The 24,895-nt window shown below is 44.5% G+C and overlaps 2 protein-coding genes across 5 annotated transcripts in view; both read right to left on the bottom strand.

Annotated features, from left to right (window-relative positions):
- Positions 1–18,557, bottom strand: part of LOC134579012 (uncharacterized) — a 147,669-nt gene extending 129,112 nt beyond the window's left edge. For both annotated transcript variants that reach the window (XM_063438149.1, XM_063438150.1), the window contains exon 1: positions 18,083–18,557. In XM_063438149.1, coding sequence (XP_063294219.1) covers positions 18,083–18,145 — 63 coding nt within the window. In that variant the 5' untranslated portion in view covers positions 18,146–18,557. The remainder of the gene's footprint in view (positions 1–18,082) is intronic.
- A 2,091-nt stretch (positions 18,558–20,648) lies between these two features.
- SLC9A5 (solute carrier family 9 member A5) overlaps positions 20,649–24,895 on the bottom strand; it is a 178,793-nt gene continuing 174,546 nt past the window's right edge. For 2 of the 3 annotated variants that reach the window (XM_063438806.1, XM_063438807.1), the window contains one exon: positions 20,651–22,218. In XM_063438806.1, coding sequence (XP_063294876.1) covers positions 21,758–22,218 — 461 coding nt within the window. In that variant the 3' untranslated portion in view covers positions 20,651–21,757. Of the gene's footprint in view, positions 22,219–24,895 lie in introns of all 3 variants that reach the window. The other variant, XM_063438805.1, reaches the window with a different exon arrangement.

The following is a 24,895-nucleotide window of genomic DNA, read 5'->3' as shown; positions in this document are numbered from 1 at the left end:
CACTGCTGACAATCTAAGTAGTGGTTTAATTGCTCAGTCTAGCTGCTATCACCGAGTCCTACTCTCTGTCAGCTTCCTTGTATAATCAGAAACCGAGCTCATAATAACTCTGAGATCCTGGGAATGAGATGTAACGGAGCCGAATGGGGTTCATAAAGCATTATTCCAGTTATTATGACTTCAGTCTGTCTATAGATACTCAGTATCCAAGGTGGTAAATAATGGGTTTGATACATTTTATGAGAATAAGGAAACTGCCTGATGAGAGATTAACCCCTTAAGGACACATGACATGTGTGACATGTCATGATTCCCTTTTATTCCAGAAGTTTGCTCCTTAAGGGGTTAAAGGGAAGGGAGCACAGAGGCTGACAGGGTTCTAACACGGCTTTACAGTGAGTGAAGGAGATTCAATCCCATTGTACAGCGCTACGGAATTGAAAGTGTCTGTGAAGGAGGTATTTACAATGACAACATTCATAGGAATCTCCCCCCCCCCCCAACAGCTGCTCAAACCATCAAACAGGCATTACTACAAACAACAAAGAGCTGCCTGGGAGAGAGGCTCAGTGGCATTCTGAGACGTACACATATATTATTTCACCTATTTAACCATCATGCCCCCAGTGAAAGGAGGGGCTAAAATGCACCTTTACAACTTCCCCAGTGTAATGATATGATACATGGATCACCCTGGCGTAAGAACACAACATACACAGCCTAGGGCCACTGAGCTTTCAATCTAGGGACAGAGCTACAGAAGTGGGGTCACAAAGTGTGTGTATATGTATATCTGAAATGTCAGATTAATGTGGATGGATGATTATACTACATATCAATAGTAACTAAAGGACTGACACACTGATTGCTACACATAACACAGTGACTGCATTGCTTGTAAATATAATTCTAAGTCTAACCATTTCTCTGCCAGCCATACAGGCTGACCCAGACTTTAAACATGCAGGAGTAACTTACTGAGATCACTGCTCACCACCCTCAGCCAGACAGACTGCCACCCTCAGCCAGACAGACTGCCACCCTCAGCCAGACAGATTGCCACCATCAGCCAGACTGGGACAATCTTTGGATCCTGATATTTCACCAGCTGGAAGGAGAAAGAGAAGGAGAACTGCAGCAGGAATAATTGTAGGTCTAACATGAATCATATAGTGTCAGCTTACCCTGGGCCTCCCCCTACTCCATCACTCTCCTCCTCATCTGAATAGAGAGAGCAAGCCAGGCCTTCCTTGACATAACTAGTGTGCTAACCCCATGAATACCAGGGCAGGTATGTATCAATATATATACACACCATGAATACCAGGGCAGGTATGTATCAATATATATACACACCATGAACACCAGGGCAGGTATGTATCAATATATATATACACACCATGAATACTAGGGCAGGTATGTATCAATATATATACACACCATGAATACTAGGGCAGGTATGTATCAATATATATACACACCATGAATACTAGGGCAGGTATGTATCAATATATATACACACCATGAATACTAGGGCAGGTATGTATCAATATATATACACACCATGAATACTAGGGCAGGTATGTATCAATATATATACACACCATGAATACTAGGGCAGGTATGTATCAATATATATACACACCATGAATACTAGGGCAGGTATGTATCAATATATATACACACCATGAATACTAGGGCAGGTATGTATCAATATATATACACACCATGAATACTAGGGCAGGTATGTATCAATATATATATACACACCATGAATACTAGGGCAGGTATGTATCAATATATATACACACCATGAATACTAGGGCAGGTATGTATCAATATATATATACACACCATGAACACCAGGGCAGGTATGTATCAATATATATACACACCATGAATACCAGGGCAGGTATGTATCAATATATATACACACCATGAACACCAGGGCAGGTATGTATCAATATATATACACACCATGAATACTAGGGCAGGTATGTATCAATATATATACACACCATGAATACTAGGGCAGGTATGTATCAATATATATACACACCATGAACACCAGGGCAGGTATGTATCAATATATATATATACACACCATGAACACCAGGGCAGGTATGTATCAATATATATACACACCATGAATACTAGGGCAGGTATGTATCAATATATATACACACCATGAACACCAGGGCAGGTATGTATCAATATATATACACACCATGAATACCAGGGCAGGTATGTATCAATATATATATATACACACCATGAATACTAGGGCAGGTATGTATCAATATATATACACACCATGAACACCAGGGCAGGTATGTATCAATATATATACACACCATGAATACTAGGGCAGGTATGTATCAATATATATATATACACACCATGAATACTAGGGCAGGTATGTATCAATATATATACACACCATGAATACTAGGGCAGGTATGTATCAATATATATACACACCATGAATACCAGGGCAGGTATGTATCAATATATATCCACACCATGAATACCAGGGCAGGTATGTATCAATATATATACACACCATGAATACCAGGGCAGGTATGTATCAATATATATACACACCATGAATACCAGGGCAGATGTGTATCAATATATATACACACCATGAATACCAGGGCAGGTATGTATCAATATATATACACACCATGAATACCAGGGCAGGTATGTATTCCTATGGATTGATTTACTGTTACCGAACCGGATTGGATTTGACCCTTCTCCTGGATATTCCTATGGACTGATTTACTGTTACCGAACCGGATTGGATTTGACCCTTCTCTTGGATATTCCTATGGATTGATTTACTGTTACCGAACCGGATTGGATTTGACCCTTCTCTTGGATATTCCTATGGACTGATTTACTGTTACCGAATCGGATTGGATTTGACCCTTCTCCTGGATATTTCTATGGACTGATTTACTGTTACCGAACCGGATTGGATTTGACCCTTCTCTTGGATATTCCTATGGATTGATTTACTGTTACCGAACCGGATTGGATTTGACCCTTCTCCTGGATATTCCTATGGACTGATTTACTGTTACCGAACCGGATTGGATTTGACCCTTCTCTTGGATATTCCTATGGATTGATTTACTGTTACCGAACCGGATTGGATTTGACCCTTCTCCTGGATATTCCTATGGACTGATTTACTGTTACCGAACCGGATTGGATTTGACCCTTCTCTTGGATATTCCTATGGATTGATTTACTGTTACCGAACCGGATTGGATTTGACCCTTCTCTTGGATATTCCTATGGACTGATTTACTGTTACCGAATCGGATTGGATTGACCCTTCTCCTGGATATTCCTATGGACTGATTTACTGTTACCGAATCGGATTGGATTGACCCTTCTCCTGGATATTCCTATGGACTGATTTACTGTTACCGAACCGGATTGGATTTGACCCTTCTCCTGGATATTCCTATGGACTGATTTACTGTTACCGAATCAGATTGGATTTGACCCTTCTCTTGGATATTCCTATGGATTGATTTACTGTTACCGAATCGGATTGGATTTGACCCTTCTCCTGGATATTCCTATGGATTGATTTACTGTTACTGAATCGGATTGGATTTGACCCTTCTCCTGGATATTCCTATGGACTGATTTACTGTTACCGAACCAGATTGGATTTGACCCTTCTCCTGGATATTCCTGTTTTGTTTAATATCTTTTATTGTTTTAATCAAAGATCAGAATGAAAAGGGGTACAGAATAAAAATAGGGATAATCACAAGTATAACATAGTGGGGATCGGTAACATGCCATGTAACATTTAAACCTTACAAGTCCTTCGGTATTTCTATATTGTGTTACCAATGCTGCACTTGTGGCTTAAGGTTCTGGATAGGAGTGGTAGGACAGGGAGGTATAGAGGAAGGCGGGAGGGGGTGGGGGGGGGGGGTGTCCTGCTGTATACTAAGTTGTGTAGAAATTGATCTCCTTCAGCGGTGACATTAAGAAAACTCTCATGGCTATATACGGTTGTCTTATGTTCCTTAAGTTCGGTTGACTTAGAGTGACCAAGGGTGGTATTCCCTATGTGGGGGTTTTCCAGAAATCGAGCCATGGGTCCCAGGTCTTGAGATATCTATCCCTCTTCCCCAGAGTCGACCAGTGGATCTCCTCTAGTTCCCTCGTCATTTCTACCCTCTGCACCCATTGTTCCCTAGATGGCACATTGGTTTGTCTCCAGTACATTGGGATTAGGGCATTGGCTTCCCCCATGAGTGTGTTCAGGAGTTGCTGTTTGGAAGTTTCTTTGAATGATCGTGGCCAACCCAATAGCACCTGGGAGGGGGAAGGCCTCGATGACATAAGCATTATATTTTTAATGTCTGTCAATATTTGCGTCCAGTAGGGCGCAATGAACCTACAACCCCACCAAATGTGCTCCATGTCCCCCCGTGCTTCCTCGCATCTCCAGCAGGAGTCACTGACTGTAGGCCAGTAGGTGTGTAGCTGTTCTGGAGTTCTATACCATCTAGTGTCTCTCTTGTAAAAGGTCTCTTTGCGAGCTATGCTAATCGGGGTTTTCATCCCTGAGGTCATAATGTGTGACCAATCCTCGTTGGTCATGTGAATGTGCAGACCTCTCATCCACTTGCATTGGAATGAGGGTCTAGGTCAGGGGTAGGCAACCTGCGGCACTAGTGCCATGCACGGCACTCGAGGTGTCTTTCCACGGCACTCAAGGCTGCTAGAGCCAAACAGGGTCTGGCCTCTCAGGAGTCTCAGTGAAACTGCAGATATCTGCTAATACAAAGAGGTAGTTAAGGACAATCCTCAATTTATGCATTGCAGCACGTAGAGGTAGTAATCTCAGATCACTTCCTCCCAGCACTTGTGAATGGGAATCCACACTGTAGTAGAGCAGCCCACAGCTGATGTTGCAGCTCCTGTCCTTGACCTGTACCTGCCCAGGCTGGTCCCCACTGGAACCCAGGGAAGCCACCCACACTGCTAGATATACACAGACCTGCAGAATAAGCCTCCCCTCATACAAATAATATTAACAGCCCACACACAAACATACGCACAATCCCCACAAACGCAACACCACTAACAATCTACGTACATGCACACAATCCCACATGCAGCCTCTCACGTGCAAAACCCCAAACAGCCCCATACACTACCTAACACACAATGTGACATATCCATCTACACACAATTCCACAAGCAGCCCTCATACACAGCCCACATTCATATGTATCATACACGATACCATAAACTACTAATGAACATATACAATATAATAGCTCATATACGCACAAATACAACGAAACAAAGCAATTACAGTATAAATAACAAGCAGAATACGGCAGCATACACACCTCAATTTAAAAAATAGGATCGGCAGGGCTGTTTGAAGGAATTTGGGGGCCCCAAGCAAAATGGACATGGTACCCCCCCACCCCCCGCACGCAAAGCCTACACAGGAACCTCAGCATAGCCATACAGTTTAAGTTCACCCACACTTTATATAAATAAAAATGGTTTACAGTGCAAATACTGCTGTTGCATATAATGTGCATAAAACTTGAACATTTTCAACAATTGAAAATTCCCTGTGTTCTCCTCATCTCCCCTTCTCCTCACACCCCCTCCCTGTGTTCTCCTCACCCCCCCTCCCTGTGTTCTCCTCATCTCCCCTTCTCCTCACCCCCCTCCCTGTGTTCTCCTCATCTCCCCTTCTCCTCACCCCCCCTGTGTTCTCCTCATCTCCCCTTCTCCTCACCCCCCCTGGGTTCTCCTCATCTCCCCTTCTCCTCACCCTCCTCCCTGTGTTCTCCTCATCTCGCCTACTCCTCACCCTCCTCCCTGTGTTCTCCTCATCTCCCCTTCTCCTCACCCCCTCCCTGTGTTCTCCTCATCTCCCCTTCTCCTCACCCCCTTTCCCTGTTATCTTCATCTCCCCTTCTCCTCACCCCCCTCCCTGTGTTCTCCTCATCTCCCCTTCTCCTCACCCCCCCCTGTATTCTCCTCACCCCCCTCCCTGTGTTCTCCTCATCTCCCCTTCTCCTCACCCCCCTCCCTGTGTTCTCTTAATCTCCCCTTCTCCTCACCACCCCCTCCCTGTGTTCTCCTAATCTTCCCTTCTCCTCACCTCCCCCCTCCCTGTGTTCTCCTAATCCCCCCTTCTCCTCACCTCCCCTCTCCCTGTGTTCTCCTCATCTCCTCACCCCCCCTGTGTTCTTCTTACTCCTCCCCCCTCAGTGTTCTTCTTGCTCCTTCCCCCTCCCTATGTTCTTCTTTCTGCCCCCATGTTCTTCTTACTCCTCCCCCTCCCTATGTTCTTCTTACTACTCCCCCCTATGTTCTTCTTACTACTCTCCCCCCATGTTCTTCTTACTCCCCTCCCTATGTCCTTTTTACTCCCCTCCCCCGTGTCCTTCTTACTCCCCCGCCTATGTTCTTTTTACTCCCCCCCCCTCCCTCCCTCCCTCCCTATGTTCTTCTCACCTCCCCTTCCCTGTAGCCACAGGGAAGGGGAGATGACGAGAGAGGCAGTGCTGCAGCCGCCTGAGGCTCTCTATAGAGCGCTCAGGCGGCTGCAGCTTTATAGAAATGGCCGGCCCTGCTTGGGGGCCCAGGCCAGCTCGGGGCCCCAAGCAATTGCTTGGTTAGCTTGCCTGGTAGCGACGGGCCTGAGGATCGGTACGCTACGGGACATCACAATCCTATATCGGCACAGTGCTGCTAAAAGGTTGCCTACCCCTGGTCTAGGTTGTTTCCCTGTGTCTGCCTGTAGAATGGCATAAATGGTAGATAATGGTCGTTTGGTAGCGTTTCCCTGTGAGCATAGTTGTTCGAACGGGGTCTTGTCTCTCTTGCGCCAAATCGGGACGACTGAATGGGTCAGGAAGTTGGTCAGTTGTGCCTTGCCCATAGTGTCTAGGAGTGTCTCCTGTCTATTGAGTTTGGGGAAGGCTTTTAATTTGGGTGGGATGTCCTCTGTTGTGATTTCCGCAATTGCAGGGCTGGGGGTCCCAAACAATCTGGCTAGGATGGTGCTACCCTGTCCATGTTGGAAGTCTTGATTGTCCGCTTTTGGGAAGTACGGAGACACACCAGGGGACCTCCTGGATATTCCTATTGATTGATTTACTGTTACCGAATCGGATTGGATTTGACCCTTCTCCTGGATATTCCTATGGATTGATTTACTGTTACTAAATCGGATTGGATTGACCCTTCTCTTGGATATTTCTATGGACTGATTTATGTTACCAAATCGGATTGGATTTGACCCTTCTCTTGGATATTCCTATGGATTGATTTACTGTTACCGAACCGGATTGGATTTGACCCTTCTCTTGGATATTCCTATGGACTGATTTACTGTTACCGAACCGGATTGGATTTGACCCTTCTCTTGGATATTCCTATGGACTGATTTACTGTTACCGAACCGGATTGGATTTGACCCTTCTCCTGGATATTCCTATGGATTGATTTACTGTTACCGAACCGGATTGGATTTGACCCTTCTCTTGGATATTCCTATGGACTGATTTACTGTTACCGAACCGGATTGGATTTGACCCTTCTCTTGGTTATTCCTGTGGTGACATTCTGTCATCAAACTAATATGGTGACCAGGGGTCATGTGACCAAGCTCATGTATGCCTTTCTCACAGTGGGATAAGCTTTACCTTTGATATGGTAATTCAATACCTTTACAGGTCAGGAAAGAGATAACCACTCCCCCTATCCCCATTCCTTTCTGTTCCTTCTTGGCTGTGCTACTAAGCAGACCCTTAAGCAGACATGGGCTAATTTTTATCATGGTGAACTGTGAGTGGGATCTGGTGATTTTATAAGATTTAGTTGTTATTGTTAGTTAGGTTGTTGTTGCTGTTGTTGTTGTTGTTGTTGGTATAGTTAGTTAGATTGTGTGTCATTATTTGCATGTTGTTGTTGTTTTGTCTCTGAATAAATATTTGTTAAAGTAGACGGACCAGAGTTTATATGTGTATGCGTACATAATAATTTATAGAGTTTGGTAATACACCACAATTCCTATGGACTGATTTACTGTTACCGAACCGGATTGGATTTGACCCTTCTCTTGGATATTCCTATGGACTGATTTACTGTTACCGAACCGGATTGGATTTGACCCTTCTCCTGGATATTTCTATGGACTGATTTACTGTTACCGGATTGGATTTGACCCTTCTCTTGGATATTCCTATGGACTGATTTACTGTTACCGAACCGGATTGGATTTGACCCTTCTCTTGGATATTCCTATGGACTGATTTACTGTTACCGAATCGGATTGGATTTGACCCTTCTCTTGGATATTCCTATGGATTGATTTACTGTTACCGAACCGGATTGGATTTGACCCTTCTCTTGGATATTCCTATGGACTGATTTACTGTTACCGAACCAGATTGGATTTGACCCTTCTCTTGGATATTCCTATGGACTGATTTACTGTTACCGAATCGGATTGGATTTGACCCTTCTCCTGGATATTCCTATGGATTGATTTACTGTTACCGAATCGGATTGGATTTGACCCTTCTCTTGGATATTCCTATGGACTGATTTACTGTTACCGAATCGGATTGGATTTGACCCTTCTCTTGGATATTCCTATGGATTGATTTACTGTTACCGAACCGGATTGGATTTGACCCTTCTCTTGGATATTCCTATGGACTGATTTACTGTTACCGAACCAGATTGGATTTGACCCTTCTCTTGGATATTCCTATGGACTGATTTACTGTTACCGAATCGGATTGGATTTGACCCTTCTCCTGGATATTCCTATGGATTGATTTACTGTTACTGAATCGGATTGGATTTAACTCTTCTCTTGGATATTCCTATGGACTGATTTACTGTTACCGAATCGGATTGGATTGACCCTTCTCTTGGATATTCCTATGGATTGATTTACTGTTACCGAACCGGATTGGATTTGACCCTTCTCTTGGATATTTCAATGGACTGATTTACTGTTACCGAATCGGATTGGATTTGACCCTTCTCTTGGATATTCCTATGGATTGATTTACTGTTACCGAACCGGATTGGATTTGACCCTTCTCCTGGATATTCCTATGGACTGATTTACTGTTACCGAACCGGATTGGATTTGACCCTTCTCCTGGATATTCCTATGGACTGATTTACTGTTACCGAACCGGATTGGATTTGACCCTTCTCCTGGATATTCCTATGGACTGATTTACTGTTGCCGAACCAGATTGGACTGTAACAGACCTTCTGGATTTCCCCTAAAACTATTCAAAGTAACCTGATTATCACCTAAAGATCGCTCTCAATCCTGGTGATTATGCTATATATTCTCCCAGACCGACCTCTCATACTGGTGAGTAGTTTTTTAATTTGTTTGATAAATGTATTGTTTAAATTATTACATTACATCTAAATATATTATAACTGCACTACACTCTAGAAACAGTTGTGTTAAATTTTGCTTGTGGTAAAGTTGCCCATTCATCTTGGCAAAATGCCTCCAGGTCACGCAAAGTCTTTGGTTGTCTTGCATAAACCGCACGTTTGAGATCTCCCCAGAGTGGCTCGATGATATTAAGGTCAGGAGACTGTGATGGCCACTCCAGAACCTTTACCTTTTATTGCTGTAACCACTGGAGGGTCAACTTGGCCTTGTGCTTATGGCCATTGTCATGCTGGAAAGTCCTTAGCATGAAAGGCCTTCGTGCAGAATAATGCAAATTGTCTGCCAGTATTTTCTGATAACATGCTGCTTTTATCTTGCCATCAATTTTCACAAGATTCACCCCCACCCCCGCTAAAAACATCAGTGAACCACCACCATGCATTGACAGTGGGGATGTGTCAGGGTTTCTTTGCTGTTTTAAACAGCAACCCTTTTCTGTTTCAGTGATTGAGTTTGCAGCTGCAATTACTATCAGCTCCTTCTGCTTGTTGCCACGGTTACTCACCTGTGAGTAGTAATCAACCCTGCTGCTAATTAGTTCTGCCTATTTAAGCAGCTAAGCCCAGAACCTCCTTGCCCTTGCGTGGTTTCCTGTTCCCCAGAAGTCTCCTTGTTCCTGTTTGATCCTGGTTCCTGACTCCGGCCTTGTTCCTGACTCCGCTGCTCTCCGTGCTCCTGATCCTGGCTTGTCTGACTACCCGCTCTGGTGACTGACCCCTGCTTGATTTCTGGACTTTGCTTTTGTTATTTATTAGTTATTTCTTAATAAAGGTGTGTTTGCATCTACTTCTGTCTCTGTCTGGTTCCTGGTCCCTGACATTACGCAAAGGGCCATGAATACAGATGGTACAGGCAAGACACCTATACCTAACCTATTTACCCGGTGGGACCAGCAGAACCACCATTTGGACCAGTATGCCCATCTGGATCCAGTACCCGGCCAGCCTGCGATTGCGGCCGCCTCTGCCTCACTTCCTGTTCTAGCACCGGTTGTAGCCTCCAAACCTGTAGCGGCTAGAGAAATGACTGGGTCTGTCCCGCTCCCTCAGTATTTTGGGGGCAACCCAGCTCAGTGCAGAGAATTTATAAATCAAGTTAAAGGATACCCTGCCCCAGGCATTTCCTACAGACAGTGACAAAGTTCACTTCATGATTTCTTTGCTGTCTGGAAAGGCCCTAGCTTGGGCAAAACCTCTCTGGGAGGCAGAGAGGCCTATTATTTACAATTACCCTGAATTTGTTGCGTCCTTTAAAAGGGTTTTTGATATTCCAGCTCCCTCCACCCCTACTGCCGAACTACTCATGCCTAATGCTCAGGGCACAAAAACTATTGTCGAGTATGCCAGTGAATTCCGTACCATGGCAGCAGAGGGTGACTGGAACAACGAGACTCTCGTGGCTGCCTTTGCACAGGGTCTCTCCGATGTGTTTAAAAATGAGATTGCAGCCAGAGAGTTACCTAAAGATCTCGAGGAACTGATCTCATTTGTCACCCTCATTGACATCAGACTCCGAGAGAGATCCTCATCCAGGGAGCGCCGGCGGAGGCCTCCTGTATATTTGGCACCAAGCTTTTCTTGCCCACCCAAACCTCCCTCACCTACTATGCCTCCTGGGCCTGAGTCCTCTGTCTGTGTGGAGCCAAGGCGGTTAGGCTTCTCACGCCTCTCGGTCGAGGAGAGAGCCTTTAGGAGGAGGGAGGGCCTGTGCCTATACTGCGGACACCACGGTCACATGTTAAAGTTTTGCCCGATCCGTCCGGCAAAGGGTCCGCACCCAAGATACTGTCAGGGGCAGATCTTGGGTGGTCTTTCTGCAGACCCAGAGATATGTGTGGGCAAACCCTTGGTGCCTATTATCCTCTCCTGGCCTGATTCATCCATTGAGACCCGGGCATTTCTTGATTCTGGGGCCGCAGGCTTGTTTATAGATTGTGCATTTGCAGCAAAGCACTCTATACCCTTACAGTCTCGCAACTTCCCACTAGCCTTCGAAGCCATCGATGGCAGACCAATACAGCCAACCCACGTGACCCAAGAAACCGTGCCCATATCTCTGGCTGTAGGGGCTCTACATCATGAGACGATCCAATTCCAGGTAATTTCCTCTCCATATTACCAGGTTGTTTTGGGATACCCTTGGTTACAGAAGCATAACCCCACAATTGATTGGCGCAAAGCTGAGATATTATCATGGTCCCAGCAATGCACATTGTCCTGTCTCCAGAAACCGGTCAAAGTTTTGGGCGCATGTTCTTCCTCTTCCTTACCCGCTGAGTACCAAGAATTCCAAGATGTATTTGACAAGGGTCAAGCCAGCGTTCTGCCACCACACCGTCCGTATGACTGTGGTATCGAACTCCAACCGGGTACCAATCCTCCCCGGGGCCGGATTTACCCACTGTCTGTAGCAGAGAATCGAGCCATGGAGGAGTATGTTACCGATGCACTGTCTAAGGGTTTTATTCGGAAGTCATCTTCTCCTGCCGGGGCCGGCTTTTTCTTTGTAAAGAAAAAAGATGGCGAGTTGAGACCCTGTATCGACTATAGGGGTCTCAATCGCATTACTATTAAGAATGCCTACCCCATTCCATTAATCACGGAGTTATTTGACCGCCTCAAGGGAGCAACGGTCTTCACCAAACTTGATCTGAGAGGGGCATATAATCTCGTCCGGATAAAAGAGGACCACGAATGGAAAACCGCATTTAACACCAGGAGCGGCCATTACGAATACCTAGTAATGCCCTTTGGTCTTTGCAATGCTCCGGCGGTTTTCCAAGAATTTATAAATGACGTCCTGCGAGATATGCTGCAGCAATGCGTGGTGGTTTATCTTGATGATATTCTGATCCATTCCACATCTCTCGAGAACCATCACGCAGACGTTTCTCGTGTTCTACAGAGACTTAGAGAGAATAATCTGTTCTGCAAATTGGAGAAATGTGAGTTTCACTGCAAACAGGTCACATTCTTGGGATATGTTATCTCAGATGCTGGATTCTCTATGGATCCGGAGAAACTTTCGGCTGTACTAAAATGGCCTCGACCTACGGGTCTTCGCTCTATACAACGTTTTCTGGGCTTCGCCAATTATTATCGGAAGTTCATACGCAACTTTTCTTCCTTGGTTAAACCTCTCACGGACATGACCAGGAGAGATGCTGATCCACAGCATTGGTCACAGGAAGCCATTACTGCCTTTGAGTCTCTCAAAGTCGCCTTTGCTGCTACTCCTATACTGGCACACCCTAACCCTGCCTTACCATTCATTCTTGAGGTCGATGCGTCTGAGACAGGAGTGGGCGCCCTCCTGTCTCAACGTCCTAACCCAGAGAGCTCCAGGCATCCGTGCGGGTATTTCTCGAGGAAATTGAACCCGGCGGAATGCAATTACCAGATTGGTGATAGAGAACTTCTAGCCATAATTTTAGCTCTCAAAGAATGGAGGCACCTTCTTGAGGGTACTTCAGTGCCAATCCTCATACTCACAGACCACAAGAATCTAACATATCTTTCGGAAGCTAAGCGACTTTCCCCCCGGCAAGCTAGATGGGCTCTCTTCCTATCAAGATTCAATTATGTGGTTTCTTACTTGCCCGGTACAAAAAACATTCGGGCTGATGCCTTGTCTCGACAGTTCTCCCCTCCATCTAGAGGGGAGATAACCCCTACTCCTGTGATTCCTCCGGACCATATACTGGCAACCATCCGTACTAACCTCACCTCACCCCTAGGCGAGGAGATTCTGGCTGCACAAAGTAATGCTCCTCCAGAGAAACCTAATGGCCGTTGTTTTGTACCTATTAACCTCCGTACGAAACTATTGAGTACATACCACGACCCCAAAGCAGCTGGACATCCAGGCAAAAACCAGTTAATCTGGTCCGTATCCCGGCAATTTTGGTGGCCTGGTCTCCGTTCGGATGTCACCGCTTTTGTAGCTGCCTGTCCTGTGTGCACTCAAAATAAAACCCCACGACGCCCTCCAGTGGGTCTCCTACAAACCATACCTAATGGTGAACGACCCTGGACCCACTTGTCCATGGATTTTATCGTAGATCTTCCGGTCTCCCGTGGCAATACAGTCGTTCTCATGGTTGTTGACCGATTCTCGAAGATGTCGCATTGCATTCCCTTGAAAAAACTACCAACTTCCCAGGAACTTGCAACAATTTTTGCTCGGGAGATCTTTCGTTTGCATGGGTTACCCAAAGTGATAGTCTCAGATAGGGGTAGCCAGTTCGTGTCCAGATTTTGGAGAGCTTTTTGTAAGCAAATGGGAATTCAGCTTTCCTTCTCCTCGGCCTACCACCCGCAATCCAATGGTGCAGCGGAACGAGCTAACCAAACACTGGAACAGTTTCTGCGTTGCTACATTTCTGACCACCAGAACAACTGGTCTGATCTGCTACCCTGGGCGGAGTTTGCCCACAATAATGCGATTAATGCCTCCTCCCGGCTATCCCCATTCCTGGCAAACTATGGGTTTCAACCGTCCATGTTGCCTGATACGTTCTTGCCACAGGAGATACCGGCATTGGAGGAACATCTCAGGGAACTCCGTTCCACTTGGGTGCAGGTCCAGAGTTCTTTGCAACGCGCAATGCAGAACTACAAACTCCAGGCCGACCGCAGACGCCTTCCTGCACCTACCTATCAGGTCGGAGAGAGGGTCTGGCTGTCTTCCCGCAACCTACGCCTCCGTGTTCCCTCACAAAAACTGGCACCCCGATACGTTGGGCCATTTCGTATACTTCGAAGGGTTAACCCTGTAGCTTATGCACTTGACCTTCCTGCTAACATGCGCATCTCAAATGTTTTCCATGTTTCCCTCTTGAAACCGTTGGTTTGTAATCGCTACACCACCTCAGTGCCACGTCCACGTCCTGTTCTGATTGACAATCATGAGGAATATGAAATACGCAGCATCATTGACTCACGGGTCTTCAGAGGACAGATCCAATACTTGGTGCACTGGAAAGGATACGGCCCAGAGGAACGCTCCTGGGTTCCTGCCTCTGATGTCCATGCACCATCCCTCCTTCGTTCATATCACGCCCGCTTCCCCATGAAGCCCGGACCCACCAACAGAGATGGGGGGAGTCGTTGAGGGGGAGGTACTGTCAGGGTTTCTTTGCTGTTTTAAACAGCAACCCTTTTCTGTTTCAGTGATTGAGTTTCAGTTGCAATTACTATGAGCTCCTTCTGCTTGTTGCCACGGTTACTCACCTGTGAGTAGTAATCAACCCTGCTGCTAATTAGTTCTGCCTATTTAAGCAGCTAAGCCCAGAACCTCCTTGCCCTTGCGTGGTTTCCTGTTCCCCAGAAGTCTCCTTGTTCCTGTGTTTCCTGTTTGTTCCTGGTTCCTGACTCCGACCTTGTTCCTGTGTTTCCTGTTTGCTCCTGGTTCCTGACTCCGGCCTTGTTCCTGACTCCGCTGCTCTCCGTGCTCCTGATCCTGGCTTGTCTGACTACCCGCTCTGGTGACTGACCCCTGCTTGATTCCTGGACTTTGCTTTTGTTTATTATTTGTTATTTATTAATAAAGGTGTGTTTGCATCTACTTCTGTCTCTGTCTGGTTCCTGGTCCCTGACAGGATGGTATTCTTTTCACTATAGGCCTTGTTGACCGCTCTCCAAACATAGTTCTTATGGCTGTGACCATAAAGCTCTTTTTGGCCTTGTCACTCCAAATTACAGCGTGCCAGAAGCTGTGCGGTGTGTCAAGGTGTTGGGCATATTGTAACCAGCTTTTTTGTGGCATTGGCGCAGTAAAGGCTTCTTTCTGGCAACTCGGCCATGCAGCTAATTTTTGTTCAAGTATCGTCGTATTGTGCTCCTTGAAACAGCCACACCGTCTTTTCCAGAGCAGCCGGTATTTCTCCTAAGGTTACCTGTGGGTTTTTCTTTGTATCCTGAACAATTCTTCTGGCAGTTGTGGCTGAAATCTTTCTTGGTCTACCTGACCTTGGCTTGGTATCAAGAGATCCCCGAATTTTCCACTTCTTAATAAGTGATTGAACAGTACTGACTGGCATTTTTATATCCTTTGCCATCTTTATTAAGTTCCATTACCTTGTTACGGAGGTCTTTTGACAGTTCTTTTCTGCTCCCCATGGCTCAGTATCTAGCCTGCTCAGTGCATCCACATGAGAGCTAACAAAAAAATTTACTATTTATACACAGACACTAATTACAATTTAAAAAGCCACAGGTGTGGGAAACTAATCTTTTAATTGCCATTTTAACCTGTGTGTGTCACCTTGTGTATGTAAACTTTAGATCAGGGACATTTGGGTGATTTATGTTATCTGTTATTAGGATTTTAAAAGGAGCCAAACAACTTTGTGATAATAAATTGCTTCATGTGATCACTATCCTTCAATAAAAGACAGTTTATGCCCGATCAGTCATATTTTCAAAAGCAAATGCAAAATTCACAATTCCTGCCAGGGTGTGCACACTTTTGAGCACAACTGTATATCCCTACATTGCCTTACATCTAAATATGTCACTGCACTACACTAAATATATCCCTCACTACACCCTCTGCCTTCAATCGAATTGTATTCTCACTATAAATCCCACACTGCACTCACTGCCTTTATATAAATCCCACACTGCACTCACTGCCTTTATATAAATCCCACACTGCACTCACTGCCTTTATATAAATCCCACTCTGCACTCGCTGCCTTTATATAAATCCCACACTGCACTCGCTGCCTTTATATAAATCCCACTCTGCACTCGCTGCCTTTATATAAATCCCACACTGCACTCGCTGCCTTTATATAAATCCCACTCTGCACTCACTGCCTTTATATAAATCCCACACTGCACTAGCTGCCTTTATATAAATCCCACTCTGCACTCACTGCCTTTATATAAATCCCACTCTGCACTCACTGCCTTTATATCAATCCCACACTGCACTCGCTGCCTTTATATAAATCCCACACTGCACTCGCTGCCTTTATATAAATCCCACTCTGCACTCGCTGCCTTTATATAAATCCCACTCTGCACTCACTGCCTTTATATAAATCCCACACTGCACTCACTGCCTTTATATAAATCCCACTCTGCACTCGCTGCCTTTATATAAATCCCACTCTGCACTCACTGCCTTTATATAAATCCAACACTGCACTCACTGCCTTTATATAAATCCAACACTGCACTCACTGCCTTTATATAAATCCCACAATGCACTCGCTGCATTTATATAAATCCCACTCTGCACTCTGTTTTAATACTACACTTTCCTTTAAACGCATCATCAAAGAGTGTGCACGTTATAAACCCACCCTGTGCATTTCATACAACGCACAGCACATGGTTAAGAACTCATCAAAATATAGCGTACTCTATTTAAAGCAATTAATAACAGAATCAACTCCGTAAATGTTTCCGCCATATCACAGGCAGTGATATGAGGCAATTTAATCATTTACAAACAAAGAGAGAAACAGGATTAATTGCATTTTGTAAAAAATATATGGAATTTGGAAGATTACAATGGTCAGTTTAACAGGAAATAGATCAGACTGAATCTAAAAACCACACAAGAATACAGTGTGTCTTCCATGTTTCACAGAATTATAAACACAAACTCCCTGCATTACAATCACTGCTCCATATAGCCACTGCTGGAAATAGCATGTTCAATCTCAGTCTTTATAGGCCATTGCTAAAAAGTGGAGCAATCAGCAGGAACATCCCATTGGTTTCCATAGTGATTGTTTCAGCTGTAGAGCAATCAGCAGGGACATTCCATTGGTTTCCATGGTGACTGTTACAGCTGTAGAGCAATCGGCAGTAACATTCCATTGGTTTCCACAGTGATTGTTTCAGCTGTAGAGCAATCAGCAGGGACATTCCATTGGTTTCCATGGTGACTGTTACAGCTGTAGAGCAATCGGCAGTAACATTCCATTGGTTTCCATGGTGATTGTTTCAGCTGTAGAGCAATCAGCAGGAACATTCCATTGGTTTCCATGTTGACTGTTTCAGCTGTAGAGCAATCAGCAGGAACATTCCATTGGTTTCCATGGTGACTGTTTCAGCTGTAGAGCAATCAGCAGGAACATTCCATTGGTTTCCATGGTGATTGCATCAGCTGTAGAGCAATCAGCAGGATCATTCCATTGGTTTCCATGGTGATTGTATCAGCTGTAGAGCAATTAGCAGGAACATTCCATTGGTTTCCATGGTGATTGTTACAGCTTTAGAGCAATCAGCAGGAACATCCCATTGGTTTCCATGGTGATTGTTACAGCTTTAGAGCAATCAGCAGGAACATTCCATTGGTTTCCATGGTGACTGCTAGACGTGCAAAAATTAGTTTTAAGCCATTTGTCCAAATAAAATTCCTGGTAATCGTTGAATGAATCAACTCCAAAAATTTGGTTCACTCATAAACAATCTAAATTGTCCAAAATAAAATCCTTTAAAAAAAGATATTAACTTAGATGATATGGTTCATTTATGAACAAACCAAATTTTGGGTGTTGATTTGTTTGCACATGTCTAGTGGGCTTGGCCCCTGTAATTTATATGGAAGACTTACCCCACAATAAAATCTCAGATATAGAAACCCCTCAAGAGAGAAAGCTAGAGGCCAGCAAACCATCCAACAAGCCTTGGGTGACTGGAACTCTGCAGCAGTACTCGCTCACGGATAACTTGATAACATCCAAACTACACCAGGCAACAGTGCTGGCTTTGTGCAGGTGGTGACAAGGTATTTGCCAATCCCCTGTAAAGCCTGAGAGTTATTTCCCAGCACACAGTGAGTCACAGAGCAGCCTAGAAAAACAATAATCAGATGGCGTTATTTACAGCAGCTCTGTGCACTGCAACCTTTGGCTGAACTGGCTTAAAACACAACTCCACCGTTGGCAAACCACCCACGCTTAACAGAGCAGTCCTCTCTGGCAACTGAGGGGTTAAAGGAGGTTCACCGTAACTTACCGACCACATGGAAGCTGTTCTAATGAAGAACCATAACAACAAGTTCACAGTAAATACTAATGTTCAATAAACCAAAGATAGCTGGTGCTCCAAAATAACATCCAATTGTCAGCAGTGTGTCCTGGAGAAATCAGGCAGTACAGTACTCCCGTCTGCATCTCTCTCTGTTACTGAGAGTACTCCTGTCTGCATCTCTCTCTGTTACTGAGAGTACTCCTGTCTGTGTCTCTCTCTGTTACTGAGAGTACTCCTGTCTGCGTCTCTCTCTGTTACTGAGAGTACTCCCGTCTGCGTCTCTCTCTCTGTTACTGAGAGTACTCCTGTCTGCATCTCTCTCTGTTACTGAGAGTACTCCTGTCGGCATATCTCTCTGTTACTTATAGTACTCCAGTCTGCGTCTCTCTCATTCTCTGTTACTTAGAGTACTCCTGTCTGCGTCTCTCTCTATCTCTCACTGAGAGTACTCCTGTCTGCGTCTCTCTCTCTCTCGGTTACTTATAGTACTCCTGTCTGCGTCTCTCGCCGTTACTTATAGTACTCCTGTCTGCGGCTCTCTCTCTCCGTTACTTATAGTACTCCTGTCTGCGTCTTTCTCTGTTACTTAGAGTACTCCTGTCTGCGTCTCTCTCTCTCACTGAGAGTACTCCTGTCTGCGTCTCTCTCTGTTATTAGAGTACTCCTGTCTGCGTCTCTCTGTTACTTCTAGTACTCCTGTCTGCGTCTCTCTCTCTATCTCCGTTACTTATAGTACTCCTGTCTGCGTCTCTTTCTCTGTTACTGAGAGTACTCCTGTCTGCGTCTCTCTCTCTGTTACTGAGAGTACTCCTGTCTGCGTCTCTCGCTCTGTTACAGAGAGTACTCCTGTCTGCGTCTCTCTCTCTCTCTCTGGTACTTATAGTACTCCTGTCTGCGTCTCTCTCTCTGTTACTGAGAGTACTCCTGTCTGCGTCTCTCTCTCTGTTACTGAGAGTACTCCTGTCTGCGTTTCTCTCTCTCTCTCTGGTACTTATAGTACTCCTGTCTGCGTCTCTCTCTCTCTGTTACTGAGAGTACTCCTGTCTGCGTCTCTCTCTCTCTGTTACTTATAGTACTCCTGAATATAAAAGATAATCCAGGCACTCCAATGAATTCCAAAACAGAGGCAAATTTTTATTGGAACAAGAAGCCAAAAAGCAACGTTTTGACCCCTAAGGGCCTTTGTCAAGCTTGACAAAGGCCCTTAGGGGTCAAAACGTTGCTTATTGGTTTCTTGTTCCAATAAAAATTTGCCTCTGTTTTGGAATTCATTGGAGTGCCTGGATTATCTTTTATATTCAATACTACAATTGGTCCTTTTTGGTACTGGGACTTATCCATGGAGCACCCTGAATCCCATGACTTAGGAATGAGTGCACTTCCACCACCTATATATACTACTTGTAGTACTCCTGTCTGCGCGTCTCTCTCTCTCTCTGTTACTTAGAGTACTCCTGTCTGTGTGTCTCTCTCTCTGTTACTTAGAGTACTCCTGTCTGTGTGTGTCTCTCTCTCTCTTACTGAGTACTCCTGTCTGCATCGCTCTCTCTCTGTCAGAGTACTCCTGTCTGCGTCTCTCTCTGTTACAGAGAGTATTCCTGTCTGCGTCTCTGTTACTTAGAGTACTCCTGTCTGCGTCTCTCTCTCTCCGTTACTTATAGTACTCCTGTCTGCGTCTCTCTCTCTCTGTCTGTTACTTAGAGTACCACTGTCTGCATCTCTCTCTCTGTCAGAGTTATCCCGTCTGCATCTCTTTCTCTCTGTCAGAGTACTCCCGTCTGCATCTCTCGCTCTGTCAGGGTACCCCCGTCTGCATCTCTCTCTCTGTCAGAGTTATCCCGTCTGCATCTCTCTCTCTCTGTCAGAGTACTCCCGTCTGCATCTCTCGCTCTGTCAGGGTACTCCCGTCTGCATCTCTCTCTCTCTGTCAGAGTACTTCCGTCTGCATCTCTCTCTCTCTGTCAGAGTACTTCCGTCTGCATCTCTCTCTCTGTCAGAGTACTCCCGCGGGCATCTCTCTCTCTGTCAGAGTACTCCCGTCTGCATCTCTCTCTGTCAGAGTACTCCCGCGGGCATCTCTCTCTCTGTCAGAGTACTCCTGTCTGCATCACTCTATTACCTTTTTCGCTAATAGTTACTTTTTCACACAGTAATGCAATATTACACTAAGATTTGACACTTTGGAACATATAAACCCAGACACACTCAAGTGAAATAATTCAGCCATCAAACGCATTTCTTAACAAATGGAACATTTATGAAAAACAAATGTACAAGATTCTCTTTTTAGTAAATGAGTTTAGTATAGCTACAGATTGCAGTAACTGGAGCTTCAGGTATCAGTGCAGATTCCCAAGCTCAGTATGACTGTACATGAAATGTAAATACATGAAATACACAAAGCCAAGAAAGGGGATGAGACCACAAGCCTGGAGTAAGTCCTACCCCCTGAAAGAAGGGGCCGCTGAGACCTAATAGCTTGTCATGATCAGCCCTGGGTAATTAAAGCAATGAGAGGGTGTACATGACTCGTAGCAGGAGATATTCCCACAATACAGCGACACCTGGAGAATCCCACTCATGGCAGTACCAGCTCTGGCTCTCCAGCTAAAGGCACCTACCTAAGCAATTTTAGGATCAGAACCTACAGGTTCAATAAGCTGGCACAAAAATTAAACAGCATATATGTTGGCACTCTAATTCACAGATTGCAAGAAATATAAAGGCCTAGTTTATTCCCTTGTCAATATCCAGCTGAGCAAACTGACTTTGAATATCAGTTCCATTCATTTACTGTGGGTGCAGTTATTCTGTAGATCCCACGGCAGGGCATTTATAATATCCTGTACCGTGGCAATTAGCTCAATACCCATCTCCATTTCAATGTACACAGACTTTATAAAGAACCTCAGTGAGTTGATCCTCTGGCCAAAAATAAGTACTCAAATGCCCTGCTTGGCCAAAAATAATGGGTCCTCAAATGCCCCGCTTGGCCAAAAATAATGGGTCCTCAAATGCCCCGCTTGGCCAGAAATAATGGGTCCTCAAATGCCCCGCTTGCCTAGAAATAATGGGTCCTCAAATGCCCCGCTTGGCCAGAAATAATGGGTCCTCAAATGCCCTGCTTGGCCAACAATAATGGGTCTTCAAATGCCCTGCTTGGCCAACAATAATGGGTCTTCAAATGCCCTGCTTGGCCAGAAATAATGGGCCCTCAAATGCCCTGCTTGGCCAAAATTAATAGGTTCTCGGAAAGTCAGATTTTGGAGGGTCTGTGCAACGGTTTTAACCTCTTGCTAGGGTTTTGTCTTGTAGACAGGGGACTCATTCTAAAACATTCTGCTCTTGGCATGAGAGGCTGGAGTTCCTGCAGCTGAATTGTGCTGGATCCTAGATCACTTTGTCCAGGGGAGTTTGAAAAAGGAAAGCAGCTACAAGTCTCAGGTAGGGTCTGAAGGACAGGAGGGCTTCTGCCATCCTGCCTCAGCAGCCTTCCTCCATCTTGGTGGTGCTCAGAAACAGGAGGTGAACCAACGCTCTCTAGGGAAGAGATGCTCTGCTTCCAAGATCTTTGTAGGTCCACGGGGACAATCTTGGTGGTCTCAGAGGAGATGCAGACTGTGTTTTCATCAGGTTCTCTTTTCCATGGTAGAACTTTCTCGGCTAGCGTTGGGGACGGTGGGACAATCCGTGGGCTCTGACAGACGCCCAGCATGCCTGCAGATAGAAAGTAACCATTTTAAAATTAAAACAAAGAGTGCTCTGAGGCCGCAGTCTGCCTGTATCTTAAATGCACATGAAGCATCCACTGTGGAAACCTATTATTTTTTTTTTACATCTAATTCTTTATTTTTCTCATTCCATGTATTTTTGGAGCGATTACAGTAACGTGTAAAGTCAGATTGTAATATATGATGTAAACATTATTGCAGGACAGTGTATGAGGAGGTGTCTGCCCTATTGCCCAGATAGAGGAGTGTGGAATGAGGTTTTTTGTTTAAGTAGAGGTATACAAACGTGTAAGCTAGTAGTATCGGTTAATACAGGTGTCTCAGGGCCAGTCCGCTCAAGATGTAGTGTCGAGCCAGGTAAGGCTCATGTATTCCACTGTGGAAACTTAAGCAGGATTCCATAAACATCAGCCAAAGATTGATAGTGATCAGTCTATTCCGATGAAAATATAATGTGAGACAGGCGAGGAGTGAGCTGTCCCTTTAATATCAAGCTACATTCTGATTCACTCCATTTTACAGCTCGTCCCATTGGTTGCATTGTTTCCTTGTTATACATGGTATTTTTTTTCTCTCTGCAGAGTTTAACAAATCCTTCATCTATTAAACATCAACGATTACTATAAACCACCAGCCACACTTCTATTTGTATACACAGTATGCAACGCAAACAATGCTTAAAGACAGATCTCACCTGAAAGAAGAGGACACTTACCTCTTCCTGCCAACACAAGACCTGCTTCAAAGGTACCCCCCACCCCAATACAAAATAAAACAAAAAACAAACAAACCCATGAATAATCAGCATCACATGCTAAAGTAATGAGCCAGGACGCAGAATTTATTTCTTCACATTTCAGACATTGGTGGTTCACAGGATTAGTGGTGAGAAAACAATGATTAAAGGATTACTCTAAGCACCATGCACTTTATCTTACTGAAGTGGGACACTATAGTCACCAAAACAACTTTAGCTTAATGAAGCAGTTTTGGTGTATAGATCATGGCCCTGCAGTCTCACTGATATAACTCCTGAATGGCAGAGAATTGAGCACTTTGTTTATATAACCCTAGCCACACCTCCCTTCATGTGACTTGCACAGCCTCCATAAACACTTCCTGTAAAGATTCATCTAATGTTTACACTTGCTTTATTGCAAATTTTGTTTAATTTAGAACGTCTGCAGCTCTGTTAATAGCTTGCTAGACCCTGCAGGAGCCTCTTGTCTGTAATTAAAGTTCAATTTACAATAATAATCGCGAGACATTGGAAACAAATTTTAATGCCCATTTACCAACTTGAAATTTGAATTTCTTATTTAAACAACAATTTAAATTATATCCATAATTATGTATATTGGATGAACAGAATAAATTCCTTAAAAGATCTTTATCTGAACGTTAAAGGCACACTCCAGGCGCCAACTCCCACTACTCTTAACCCTGCAAGTGTATTTATTGCAGTTTTTTATAAACTGCAATAATTACCTTGCAGGGTTAACTCCACCTCTAGTGGCTGTCTACTAGACAGCCACTAGAGGGCACTTCCGTGTCCCTAGCACAGGAAACCTGTGCTAGAGCGTCGCTGGACGTCCTCACGCTGTGTGGGGACCTCCAGTGTCGCTCATTTCCCCATAGGAAAGCATTGCGCATCAGGTGTCCCCGGCCGGTGGGCGGGATCAGTCTCGCCCACCGGCCGACGCAATCACTGGGAGGAGCGGCGGCAGAGGAAGAAGCAGCGATGTGGTAAGCCTCTGGTAAGTTACTGAAGTGGTTTTCACCCCTTCAGCAACCGGTGATTGGGGGGTGGGAGGGAGAGGGGACCTGCAGTGCCAGGAAAACTGATTGTTTTCCTGGCACTGGAGTTTCCCTTTAAACTCAAATAGCTTGATATGCTGTGCTCAAATATATTCTCATAAGTGTTATACCTGAGAAATATACTAAACTATATTATATGTATCTAATGTCACTGTTTGTAACATGTCCATGTTTTTTACTGTTTATATGTATGCTATAAAACTAATAAAAAGAATAAAAAAGTAAAAATAAAGTTCGATTTACAGAGCAGGAGATAAAAACGGCCAAAGAAAATGAACATCTGATTGAAAATGAAACCATTTTTCATGCAGGCTGTGTCAGGCAGAGCCAGTGGAGGTGTGGCTAGGGCTGCATAAATCTATACACTAAGACGTCTTTATTAAACTAAAGTTGTTTTGGTGACTATAGTGTCTCTTTAACCCCTTAAGGACACATGACATGTGTGAAATGTCATGATTCCCTTTTATTCCAGAAGTTTGGTCCTTAAGGGGTTAAAAGAAGGCCTTAAACTAATACAGCCCTAAATAGTTCATTTTTGTACAAATCTTTAAATCCCAATGAAATCATCCATCACTTTGCAAAGCTATGGAGTGGACATTTGTTCTCAATACTTGTCTATTAGAGGCATTTGATTGGACAATGTCCAGCACTAACCAGGAAGTACATGCTGGGTATAAAGTGGGTGGCTCTTCATTGGCTGCAGCTAATGAAAGGTACGTTTTTTTAAAGCTCGGGAAATATTTGTACTTATTTTAATAAATTTTAATAAATGCATTTTTGCAACAATTATATGCATTAAAATCTGCATTGTGGATAAAAAAGTTTCCCTTTAAGGGCAGAGAATA

This window comes from Pelobates fuscus, chromosome 12 (genome assembly GCF_036172605.1).
Source record: "Pelobates fuscus isolate aPelFus1 chromosome 12, aPelFus1.pri, whole genome shotgun sequence".
Taxonomy (NCBI): domain Eukaryota; kingdom Metazoa; phylum Chordata; class Amphibia; order Anura; family Pelobatidae; genus Pelobates; species Pelobates fuscus.
Note: the sequence above shows the minus strand (reverse complement) of the source record. Positions and strands in the feature narration are given on the sequence as shown.